Consider the following 12,403-nt stretch of genomic DNA (forward strand, 5'->3'; position numbering starts at 1 on the left):
AACAGAATTTCTTCATGGTTTTGAACACAGGCTGGAGGGAGCAGCTTATTGGAAACTATTAAATTCCTGCAATGTCCTCCTGGAGATTGTCAGAAATCAAATGGTTTCATAGCTGCTCTTCTAGCAGCATGACCACCAAGCCCCTTATTAAACTTGGGTCTATTGACAAATTTTGGCACTTACAAGGTGTATTTACACAAGTGTGATCCTTCTAAGCTAGAGCTGCAGGGCCCTTTCCCCTCTGCACACTGAGTGGCCCTGGTGGGTGTAAGTGGGATGGCTGGAATCAGACCCCAAAATTCTTCTAAGGTTAAAGGGCAGGATTTACAGTGAGGGTGGAAAGACACTGGCACAAGTTGCTCAGGGAGGTTGTGCATATCCCTTCCCTGGAGGTGTTCAAGGCCAGGCTGGATGAGGCCTTGAGCAACCTGGTCTAGTGGAAGGGGGGATTTGGAAGTGGATGATCTTCAAGGTCCTTTCCAACCCAAACCACTCTATGATTACCACACTGTGCCTCATGCCAGGTTTGCATTATCCTCCTAGAATCCCATCAGGTTTGCAGGCACCAGCTGAAAACCAGAGGATGTTTGGGGTGGGTCCTTGCACCATCTGTGTGGAACAAGCAGTATTTAATAAATACACACTCTGAGATACACAGAAAAGCACACTTTGAATGATTGCTGTTGATAAACATCTCCTAAACTGGTTACTGAGGTCCTTGAGCTGCAGCTGAACCTTGCTGGTTTATGAGAAAGTGCCTTTTATCTGTAAATAACCTTCCTCCCCCCCTCCCTGCCCCTTCCCAGACTTTTGCTCAGTTGTTTATCTATGGAAGGTTACTGCATTTCTCCATGGAACAAAGGAAGAGCTCTTTTCCTTCACAATGCACACCCTTTGTTTCACATGAAAATACCAAGGGGCAAAGTGGAAAACCCTGGGCTTTGTCATCCCATTTATTCTGGGAACCCTGATTTAATTTCAGAGGAAAATGAGTTTTCCCTGAGGTACAAATCCCATCTGTAGTCAACAGCACCTAAGCTTCACCTTTCAGCAAAGCAGCAGCATCCTGAAACTATTGGAGTGAGTCCAGAGGAGGAGGGCCCCAAGGATGATCAGAGGGATGGAGCAGCTCTGCTATGAGGATAGGCTGAGGGAGCTGAGGTTGTTCAGCCTGGAGAAGAGAGAAAAGAGAGAAAGAAGAGAGGAGGGAGGAGAGAGGAGAGAGGAGAAGAGAGAAGAGAGGAGAGAAGAGAGAAAGAAGAGAGAAGAGAGGAGAAGAGAGAAAAGAGAAGAGAGAAAGAAGAGAGAAGAGAGAAGAGAGAGAAGAGAGAGAAGAGAGAGAAGAGAGAGAAGAGAGAGAGAGAGAGAGAAGAGAGAGAAGAGAGAGAAGAGAGAGAGAGAGAAGAGAGAGAGAAGAGAGAGAGAGAGAAGAGAGAGAAGAGAGAGAAGAGAGAGAGAGAGAAGAGAGAGAAGAGAGAGAAGAGAGAGAAGAGAGAGAAGAGAGAGAAGAGAGAGAAGAGAGAGAAGAGAGAGAAGAGACTCTGGGGAAGCCTTAGAGCTGCCTTCCAATACCTGGAAGGATCCTACAGGAAGGCTGAAGAGGGACTTTTCATCAGGGTGTCTAGTGACAGGACAAGGAGGAATGGCTCTGAGCTGAGGGAGAGCAGGGTTAAGATTGGATCTTAGGAAGAAGTTCTTCAGCACAAGGGTGGTGAGACTCTGGAGTAGGTTGTTCAGAGAGGTTGTGGATGACTCCTCCCTGGAGGTGCTCAAGGCCAGGTTGGATGAAGCCTTGATGAACCAAGTCTAGCTGAGAGCTGTCCCTACCCATGGCAGGGAGGTCGGAGTACCAGATGATCTGTTGTCCCTTCCGACCTAAGCCATCCTATGATTCTATGATGAACTATCCCTCATATTCTCTTTTTCCTCCTTTGTTGCTTCCCACCTGGTGCTTCACCTTCTCCATGTGGCTCTGAGACTATCATGCAGGAAGAAGCCACACCTGGATGACCACCTCCTTCACTTCTGAAGCATCAGTAGAAACTTCTTTGCTCTGATTAAATACTTTGCATGATCTTCTTTATTTCCTGGCTTTGTGCAGTGTGAAGAATTACAGTCACATAACCTTTATCTTCCTCCTCTGAGGGGGTAGGAAAGAGCCCCAGGCTCCCTGTGCAGGTTCCTACACTGGAATGGTGACAGTTTGAAAGTTGTGAAACTTCTTCACAGGCAAAATAACTCTTTTCAGTCACTTAGGTCAAAAGAGAGGGCAAGTCTCTACGCCTTATGATGCAGAACTAGCAAACTGCAGTATTTGTGTTTGAAAAAAGAGTAGTAAATTAATTTAATGGTGGCTTTCTGTACATTGTTTTTGTCCCAGTCAGTGAATTTAAAATATCAAGACAGTTGGCTTGAAATCTCCTACGGAGCAGCCCACAGTATGCTGTAAATAGCCCCACGAAAAAATATTTCATTTGTAGGCTTTGGGTGACACAGAAAGAGAGGCAAAACTTCTCCTGCTTTTTAAGGCTGGAAATTTCAGAGGAGTGATGAGCATTAACAGCCTTAATGCTCCAGGCTTTTGTTATCTCTGCTGAAAAAACTAATTCAGACAGCTGAACTTCTACTGCACAGAGTATGACCATATGAACATGACTGATAGCAGCCCTCAGGAGGATTTGGGGGTGCTGGTGGTGCAAAGCTGGACATGAATCATCACTGAGTGCTGCCAGCCCAGAGCCAGCTGTGCCCTGGGCTAATCCCCAGCAATGTGGGCAGCAGGGGCAGGGAGGGGATTCTGCCCCTCTGCTGTGCTGAGACACCCCCCCTGCAGTGCTGGGGCAGCTCTGGAGTCCTCAGCACAGACAGGGACCTGTTGGAGCAGGGCCAGAGGAGGCCACAGCAATGCTGGCAGGGCTGGAAGCCCTCCGCTGTGAGGCCAGGCTGAGAGAGTTGGGGTTGTGCAGCCTGGAGAAGAGGAGGCTCCAGGGAGACTTTCTGGTGGCCTTGCAGTGCTTAAAGGGCTGAGCAGAAAGCTGGGTGCAGACTTTTGAGCAGGGCCTGTCGTGACAGGACAAGGGGAGATGGTTTGAACTAAAAGAGGCAGATTCAGAGTGGAGAGAAAGAAGAAATGTTTGACACTGAGTTTGGTGAGACCCAGGCCACATTTCCCAGAGAAGTGGTAGATGCCCCATCCCTGGAACCACTTCAGGTTAGGTTGTTTTGGGATCTGAGCAACTTGTTCTAGTTGCAGATGTCCCTACTGGCTGCAGGGGGGTTGGACTGGATGACCTTTAAAGGTCCATTCCAAGCTAAAGCATTCTATGATGATTCTATGGTTCTATGATGATGAACTAAGAGGAGCTCCCTGGGATCTGATCCTGTGCTACTGGGCACTCAGTCTAAAAACTGGGCAACCAGAAGGCATCAACAGACAAAGGGAAAAGCTGGCAAACAGGATCTGCCCTGTGCTGTGGTCTGGAAATGGTACAGAGGATTAGCCAGGAGTGTTGTTTCCTGCTTAATTAGTCTAGGACTAACCTCTTACTCACTGACAGAGAGACTGTGACAGGAGCACAACCACACAGCACAGGGTGGCCACAAAGGATGAGGGGTGCACACAGAAGGTTGGATGGATCACTATAAAATTACCTGGGGGAGGAGCTCCTTGTGTCAGGGCAGTCAAACAAGAGCAACCAGCTTGTACTTGGCATGGCACAAAGTGATTTGACATCCTCTCTCCTCTTCTCTGATCTCCTGGGGACATGCTCCTCTGTCCCGCAGCCTCGAGGAATGCCAGGACCTGCAGTGGAGAACAGTCTCAGTTACACCTCTCCTTTAGGACCCCGACCCAATGAAGTCCCTGGAGAGGTGATGGGACCTTGGCAACCCAAGGGTTGTCCCTTGGGTGCTAAGCAGTGAGGCTTCCTGGAGGCCTGGCTCATGGAGCTCAGTGGTGAGACTTGATGAAATGTTTGGACTTGATGGTCTTAAAGGTCCTTTCCTATAATTCTATGAGATCCCTCTGCAGGAGAGGGGCCAGGCTGGGGATAAAATGAGTGGGATCAGACAGCCCCTATCCAGGTCTCAAAGGATGGATGGGTGCAGGGGGGCTGATGCCTGCACAGGCAGGGACAGAGTATGGAATCTCTCTGTGAGCACCCAAAGAAACACCCTGCTGTATTTGAACCAGGAGACACATAGAACATAGGAAAAATGTAAAACAAGAGCCCCTTCTGACTTATTTTCCCTCCCTGTGCTCATTTGCAGCTAGAACTGTAATCTTAGGGTATAGCTGAATGTTTGCAATGCAAAAATCATGGACTGCTAAGAGTTTCTTATGCCTGCAATGGATTCCAGTAAGGAAAAGAAATCAACACTGAAAGCAAAGTGCAGCAATTAAAGTTTGATGCCTGCTTGTTATCAGCTCTCCCCAGCAGGCCAGGCAGAACTGTGGTGATGCCATGAGCTAGAAAGCTCTGCTCACACCACACACCAGCAGCCACGAGTGGCTGCCTCAGCAGAGGGCGAAGCTGCTGCAGGTGCCCTGTGAAAAGGCAGCAGTGAGGTGTGTGATTCACATGGAGACACTGAATGGCTACGAGCAGCATGAAGATCACACCCCATTATGTCAAGGAACACAAAAGCAGCAGAATGAGTTTAGAGGAACTGGCTCAGTGCCAGCTTGTTAAAGAGAGAAAAATGGCTTTTTAGAGGTTTGCACAGAGATGGGAGAGGAAAAAAATTGCCAAGGGAAGGCTATGAGCAATCTGTGGGAAGAGGCTCTCCCACCACCAGTAAAAAGGTATGAAGAGACAGCATCAAGGAGAAGGGAGAGAGATGAAGTGCATGGGGATGGACGCACCTCAAATTGCCTTCCAAATGGAGACTTTGGCACAGGCTGCTGCTCCCTTTGATTCAAGTTCTAAGTCAGTGAAAGCAAAACTGAATCTATTTTCTGTCTTCTTATCCCTCCTTGGACAGACAGTTACTTTCATCTGCCTTCATACCACACCGACAGGTCACTCTGTGCTAGTCTCTCTCACTGTTTTCCCAGACAAAATGTTCAGTCCTTCAGGAATCAACTCACTGATCTCAATTTCTTACAGAATCAGACAGTTGTGTGGGTTGGAGAAGACCTCCAAGAACACAGAGACCAGCTGTCAACCCAACACCACCATGACCACAAAACCATGTCCTCAGGTGCCATGTCAACATGTTTCTTGAACACCTCCAAGGATGGTGACTCCACCACCTCCCTAGGCAGCCTGTTCCAATCTCTGACCACTCTTGCAGCAAAGACATTTTTCCTCATCTCCAACCTAAACCTCCCCTGGCACAATTTCAGACCATTTCCTTTCATCCTATCACTTAATACTAGGGAGAAGAGACCAACCCCCACCCAGCTTCAATCTCCTTTCAGGGAGCTGTAGAGAGCAGGGAGGTCTCTCCTCAGCCTCCTTTTCTCCAGACTAAACAACCCCAGTTCTCTCAGCTGCTCCTCACCAGCCCTGTTCTCCCCAGACCCTTCATAAGCAATTCCAACATGGCAGAGGAGGAAAAATAGGATGTCTTCAGTCCTTCTCCTTCACCTGGGGAAAAGCATTTTGTCTGGGATTTTGTTTCCCCTCTAGAATAATGAGCAATGATGATGTTTGAGGAGAAGTAATTGATACAGCAGCAGACGGCTTCTCTCTTTAGAAGAGCTTACTCTCTTCTCCAGGTGTGCACGGACAGATGCAGGCATGTTGGGAAGATTTTGTCATTTACATAAACACACATAGAGGTGTATGGAGATCATAGACAGGAGACAGTGACAAGACATAGAGAATAGGTAAGATAATAGATAGCATCACATGGAGCTGAACATCCTTCAAAAGACTGACCCAGCCACCTACCCTCTGACTGACTTTGAGGTAGGAAACTCCAACCCAGAAGAATCACAGCTCCTAGAGAGGCTTCTCAGAGCGTGAAGACCTGATTGCAGCAACTTCTACCTACAGCTGCACTTACTAACGACTGAAACAATAGAAAAATAACCAGTTTAAGAAGCCGGGAGTAAATCAATGAAGGGTTTGCTCATAGCTGAGTCCTTGAAGAGATAAAGTAGTCATGATCTTATCAACATGAGTTCCCTGAGGAGATATTAGGGCAGTGAGAAAAATGGGATGGGAATCAGGGCTAGGATCAGGGCCAAGGAGAGAATCAGGAGGAGGAGCAGGACCAGAACGAGGAGCAGGACCAGGACTGCGATAAAGAGCAGGACCGGGACCAGGATCAGGGCTAGGACCAGGACAAGGAGCAGGAGCAGGACCAGGATCGGGACCGGGATGAGGAGCAGAAGCAGGACAAGGAGCAGGACCGGGACCAGGAGAAAGACCAAGACCAGGAACAGGATCGGGACAACGACCGGGATCAGGACCAGGACGAGCACGAGGACACGATAAGGCCGCCACCCTCCCGTTTCCCCTCCCTTCCCATCACCTCTCGGGGGGGAGCCTGGGACCGGTGTCGTGGGCCGAGCGGCCACCCCAGCAGCGCCGCCCCGCGGGAGGAGACGCCGGCGGTGCCGCTCCGCTCGCTCCGCTCCCTCAGACGGAGGTGGCAGCGCGGGCGGGGCGGGGCGGGGCGGGGCGGTTCGATCACCTCAGCGGGAGCGGCCGCGGGGGACGCGCTCGCTGCCGCTGCCGCCGCCGCCGCCGCCGCAGGTGTCTCCTGCCCTGCAAATCCCGGCCAACCCCCGGGGCTGGGCGGACGCGCTCCTAGGTTGTACCTCCGCTGCGAACAGGAAGCGGTGTCGGTGGTAGGCGGCGGTGCTTGCACCTGTGGCAACGGGATGGCGGAGCTCGACATCAGCCCGGCGGCCGTGCTGGGTTTCCTGCGGGAACGCGGCGGGTCGGTGCGTAACGCCGAGTTGGTGAGCGCCTTCCGGCCGCTGCTGGAGGCCGGCGGGGAGGCGGCGGAGCGGACGGAGCGGCGGGAGCGGTTCAAGGCGGCGGTGAACGCTGTAGCTGTGGTGAAGGAACGGGACGGAGCCAAGTTCGTCGTGCTGAAGCGGGATCTGCGTGCCGCCCCGCCGCCGGGTGGCGCGCTGGCGCCGGGGGGCGCTCCGGCCCCGGGAGACGGCGATGGCGCCGGCCCCGACCCCGACCCCGGCCCCGGCCCCGATCCCGATCCAATTCCGGCCCCGGGTCCCACGGGGCGGCTCTCGCCGGCGCCCCCCGAGGAGCTGCCGGGCCCACGGGCCGTCTCCGAGCTGCGGGGTCTCTTCCAAGGTGGTGATGGCACCGTGCCCCTGCCCGCCGGTGCAGCGGGGACCCGGCGGGAGCCGCTGCCCAAGCCTTGCATGCTCCCGGTTCGCTGCGTGCCACCCCCCTCTGCCACCGCCCCCACCCTGGGGACGCCTGAGGAGCCAGGGTCCCCCTTGTCACCCCCGCAGCCGGAGGAGGAGGCGGCTTGGTCCCGCTCACCCGGCCTGCGGCGGGGGCCCAAGACCCATCGTGCCAGTGAGGAGACGGCAGCGGTGCCCCTGGAGGAGGCTGAGCACCAGTGGCTGGTGATGGCGGCCGGTGGGCAATGGACCCAGCAGCTCCATGGGCTGCTGCTGGGCGATGCCAGCTTGGCAGCACGGAGGGACTTCATCTCAGGCTTCACTGCCCTGCACTGGGCTGCCAAGAATGGCAACTGTGACATGGTGACGAACATCATCCGAGCGGCCGAGAAGGGTGGCACCCGGGTCAACGTGGACGCCAGGGCGCACGGCGGCTACACGGCGCTCCACTTGGCTGCCATCCACGGCCAGGAGAAGATCATCACCATGCTGGTCTACAGCTACCACGCCAAGACCGACCTGAGGGACTACAGCGGGAAGAAGCCACACCAGTACTTAAAAGAAGGGGCATCCTCAGCCATCAGGCGCTTGCTGGGGGACCCCAGCCTGACCCACAACGTGGAGCCCTCCGTGCCCATCAAGAAGAGCACAAAGCTTGCAGCTTCCATCTTGAGCTCCACGAGCACTTTCCTGGGGGTCATATCTGATGACATGGCTTTTTATGATCTCACCAAAGGTTTAAGGAAGCCTTCGTCCTTGAACAAGCTCCTGGCTGCCACCACGGGCCCGAGGAGGAAGCCAAAGACCCGAGGGGGGTTCCCTTCGTACTCCTCCCTCTCCGAGGCAATGGATGACGAGGAAGAGGAGGTGGTTGTGAAACGCAGACCTGTTTCTGAGCTGTTCTTTGGCCACTAGCCTTCTTGGGATCAAATTTGTTTAATAATGTGGCTGGGGGCAGGTCTCCATTTTCTCTCACAAAAGCAGCTTGGATTTCTTCTCCCTGTCTCTGTCTTTTTGGAGGTTGAACTAAATGGGTGATAGGATCTGGCCCCAAAGGGCACTGGACGAAACCTAGCTCAGAGAGACCTGTGGAAAGGGAGTGTTATCAATGCTGTATGTATCATCCTGCTGCTGTTTCTGTGGAGACCTTTATACTTCCGTGGTCAAACACTAAAACAACCTCTGTGTGTGTGTAGACAGCTTAAAATGTCTAAGGTACAGCCTGAGAGATCTGTGTTCCTCGGCTGGAGAGCAAAAGGAAGGGACAGAATTGTATCATTTACACTGTGAACAGCAAGCTGGTAGCTGGCTGCTTTAACGTGGCTTGTTCTGTAGCAGGCTTAAATTATTAGAGGGAAAATGCTTAGTTTTCTATCATGTTTCTGATTATTTTGGTACCAGAAGAGGAATATTTCTATTTAAGAAAAGAAAAAAAAAAAAAAAGATACTGTGTACTTAACTTTTTCGAAACAAAGTTTCTCCCTATCAGAAATAGGAACATAATGATCTGAATTGTTGCCTAATGCATTTTATTAGCTAAACAACTTCAAGATAACTCCCCAGCCCTCAGCACTCAGGTCACTGTGACCTGTCTACCTCAGTCTGAAAGCTACATCAGCATTTTAAATGTCTTTTTTTTTTTTTTTTCATCCTGAAAGCCTTTCCGACCAGGTGGTACCAACCACAGCCCTTGCTGATACTGTGAACATTGAAACCTGACTCTGGTCAGGTCATTTAACTGGAAGAAAAAAAATCTTGGTGATGTCTGATGATGAAAAGCTGAACTAAAAAACTGGGAATGGCAGCCTGCAGCAGTTCTGAGGAGCCAACAAAGTTAGGCTCTTGTGTCTTGATTCTTTTTATTTAGAACTTGGCCTTTGAGGTTTGTTTTTTTTTTTTTTGACTGGTTGACAATAAATGCTTCTAACAATTGGGCTTTATGTTAAGTTAGGTGTTTCTTGATAGCATGGCTGCATGACCTCCTAGTGTTTGTCTCAACAGCATGAATCACTGACCTAAAACTCTTAATAAAGGTAATTGTTCTGTGTCTAGAGCTACAGGTAGCTCTGACAGGCATGCTAACTGCAGGTTAAGTACTACATTTGCAGCAAGATGAGTAGCTTGATAATTGCTATTTGGTTCAAGTCAAAGTGAAGAGGCAGAGCTAAGCAGAGAAATCATCCAGCTCCTGAGGCCAGCCTGCTGAACCATCCCATTTTCTCTAAAACTGGAACTAAAACCCTGTACAATTAAGTCAGAGGTGAAGGGGATGGTGCTACTGTGCTTGCCCTGCTTTTCAACCTCCTCAGGTGTTTTGGTTTCCATCCTGAAACACTTGTTTGCCTGGTTTGCTTTTGTTTTCCAAGTCAGTGACTTCAGGAATGTTTGTTTTTTTCAGCCTTGCATTAAGCCTGCTGCTTCTAATTGGCTGTAATTGGCTTCTCCCAAAAGGCTGGGCAAAAGAATGCTGTGCTGGGACTGTGCTGAAGGTGAAGGCACTGCCCTGTTTGACTCTTAAAAGCTTTTTCCTGGAGTCCCTGGAGTTGGTGGCAGTGGTTGTGAGCAGAGGGGTCTGCTCCACCTCCTCGGGGAAGGAGCTGGATTATTCTGCACCACTCTGCTTCCGTATTGAACTCATTAAGTTGTTAATGATTGAGCACCTCATGACTTCTATATCTGGAGTAGGGTTAAAAAAGAAATAAAATCCTATTTGCTCCATAGCTGCTGGTGTGACCATTGACCAGCGTGGCCACCTGACACCCTGCCTGCTGCTGCACACAGACTCAGCTCACAGACTGCCAGCAAAGACAAAAAAAAAAGGTCTTGCCAAGTCACTGACACTAAATGCCTTCCCCCCTCCCCCCTCCCTGTATTTCCTGCAAAACAGAAGCAAGTGTGCATGGTTGTTTCTGTGAGAGGCACTGCCAGGACTGCCAGGGCCTGGTAAAGGTGTTCTGTTTGTGTGTGAACTGGAAACATGCTGCAGTTTGATTCCATGTCGCTGGGAAGGCTGTTCAGTAGTTAGGGCTGCATGCCCCATACCTGTTCAAGTCACAGAGCTGAGTTTTTAGTGCTAATTCACAGTAAAACCCACCTGGGTCAGAGGCAAGGGTCAGGGAAGAAGTGTTTTCTGTTTAAAAAAAAAACAACAACCTGGGAAGCATGGTTCTGACCTCCCTGAGGACAGTATGTGTGGTGCCAGCCCTGTCCTGGGCTGATCCCCAGCAGCTTGGGCAGCAGGGACAGGGAGAGAATTCTGCCCCTCTGCTTAGAACCCCCTGCAGTGATAGGGCCAGCTCTGGAGTCCTCACCACAGACAGGGACCTGTTGGAGCAGGGCCAGAGGAGGCCACGGCAATGCTGGCAGGGCTGGAAGCCCTCTGCTGTGAGGGCAGGCTGAGAGAGTTAGGGTTGTGCAGCCTGGAGAAGAAAAGGCTCCAGGGAGACCTTCTGGTGGCCTTTCAGTGCTTAAAGGGCTGAGCAGAAAGCTGGGTGCAGACTTTTGAGCAGGCCCTGTTGTGACAGGACAAGGGGAGATGGTTTGAACTAAAAAAAGATTTAAACTAGATACAAGGAAAATTTTTTATCTTCTGAGGGTGATGAGACCCTCAGGTTGCCTAGAGAGATGGTAGGTGCCCCATAGCTGGAACCATTCCAGGTCAGACTGGGGCTCTAAGCAACCTGCTGTAGTTGCAGACATCCCTGCTGACTGCAGGAAGGGTTGGACTGGATGACCTTTAAAGGTCCCTTCCGACCTAAGGCATTTTATGATTATTTTCTAAGTAGGAAGAAGGTTTCATTGTTGTGCCAAAGGCAAAGCAAAACGTCACAGCTGGATAAGACTTCACTGTAACACAGATCATGAAGGAAATTCTGCACTACTCCTTCCTCCAGGCACTGCAAGTGATGAGCTGGCATGGCAGAAAAAAATGCCCAACAACAGCAGCAGCAGCAGCAGCAGCCTGGTCCTTGCAGCCTCCCCAGGGGAGCTGCTGGGAGGCTTGGCAGGAAGGTTGCCACACAAAGGTGGGGATCTCCCAAGGTTGGCTGCTTTGGGTGGGGTGGGTCAGCCTCTGCCAACAAGTTTGTGCCCTGACTCAGCTCATTCCTGCTCCTTGCAGAGCAGATGAAGGAAAAGATAGCACTGAGGCAGGCTGTGTTTGATGTACCCAGTGCCACAGGACTTCAGGTGCAAACAAACACTGGGAGGTACTGAAAATGCCCTGCTGTAATCTAACAAGAACAGGCTTTGCCTTCAGGCTGAAGGAAAACCAGGGCCCTGGGTTCCTGTGTTGGTGTTGCCACTGTGAAAAGGACACTGCAGGACGATCACCAGAGTGTGTCCTGGCAGAGACAAAGGCTGTGACTGCTTTATGAGGGGCTCAGCCTGGTAGGTTCTCCTTAAGTTCATCTTTCACTTCATTTCAGCCAAATCTGGCTGCAAGCAGCAGGATTTTTGCATGAATGGACGAGAGCTGTGAAGTTCAGCCAGGATGTGTGGGCAGCAGGGGCAGGGAGGGGATTCTGCCCCTCTGCTGAGACCCCCCCTGCAGTGCTGGGGCCAGCTCTGGACTCTTCAGCACAGCACAGGCAGGGCTGGAAGCCCTCTGCTGTGAGGCCAGGCTGAGAGAGTTGGGGTTGTTCAGCCTGGAGAAGAGAAGGTTCCAGGGATAACTTAGAGCAGCTTTTTAGTATTTGAAGGGGGCTACAGGAGAGCTGGAGCTGTACAAAGGCATGGAATGACAGGAGGAGGGAGGATGGTTACAAAATGCAAGAAGCTGGATTTAGATGAAACATTAGGAGGAGATTTTTCCCCATGAGGGTGCTGAGGCACTGGAACAGGTTGGCCAGAGAAGCTGTGGAGGCTCCAAGCCTGGAAGTGTTCAGGGCCAGGTTGAATGGGACCTTGAGCAAGCTGATCTAGCAGGAGGTGTCCCTGCCCATGGCAGGATGTTGGAACTAGACCTTTAAAGCCCCTTTCAACACAGAGCATCCTGTGACTCTGTGATGCTTTCACAAGTGACAGAGGCAAGAGGAAGACTGTGGATGTCATCAGCAAGCCAGCTTCTGGCAG

The 12,403-nt window shown here is 51.3% G+C and overlaps 1 protein-coding gene across 1 annotated transcript; it reads left to right on the top strand.

Annotated features, from left to right (window-relative positions):
- The first annotated feature begins 6,835 nt into the window (after positions 1–6,835).
- Positions 6,836–8,245, top strand: SOWAHA (sosondowah ankyrin repeat domain family member A). Its single transcript, XM_054389341.1, has one exon. The coding sequence runs from the start codon at positions 6,836–6,838 to the stop codon at positions 8,243–8,245; it is 1,410 nt and encodes a 469-aa protein (XP_054245316.1).
- The last annotated feature ends 4,158 nt before the right edge of the window (positions 8,246–12,403 follow it).

This window comes from Indicator indicator, chromosome 18, assembly GCF_027791375.1.
Source record: "Indicator indicator isolate 239-I01 chromosome 18, UM_Iind_1.1, whole genome shotgun sequence".
Taxonomy (NCBI): Eukaryota; Metazoa; Chordata; class Aves; order Piciformes; family Indicatoridae; genus Indicator; species Indicator indicator.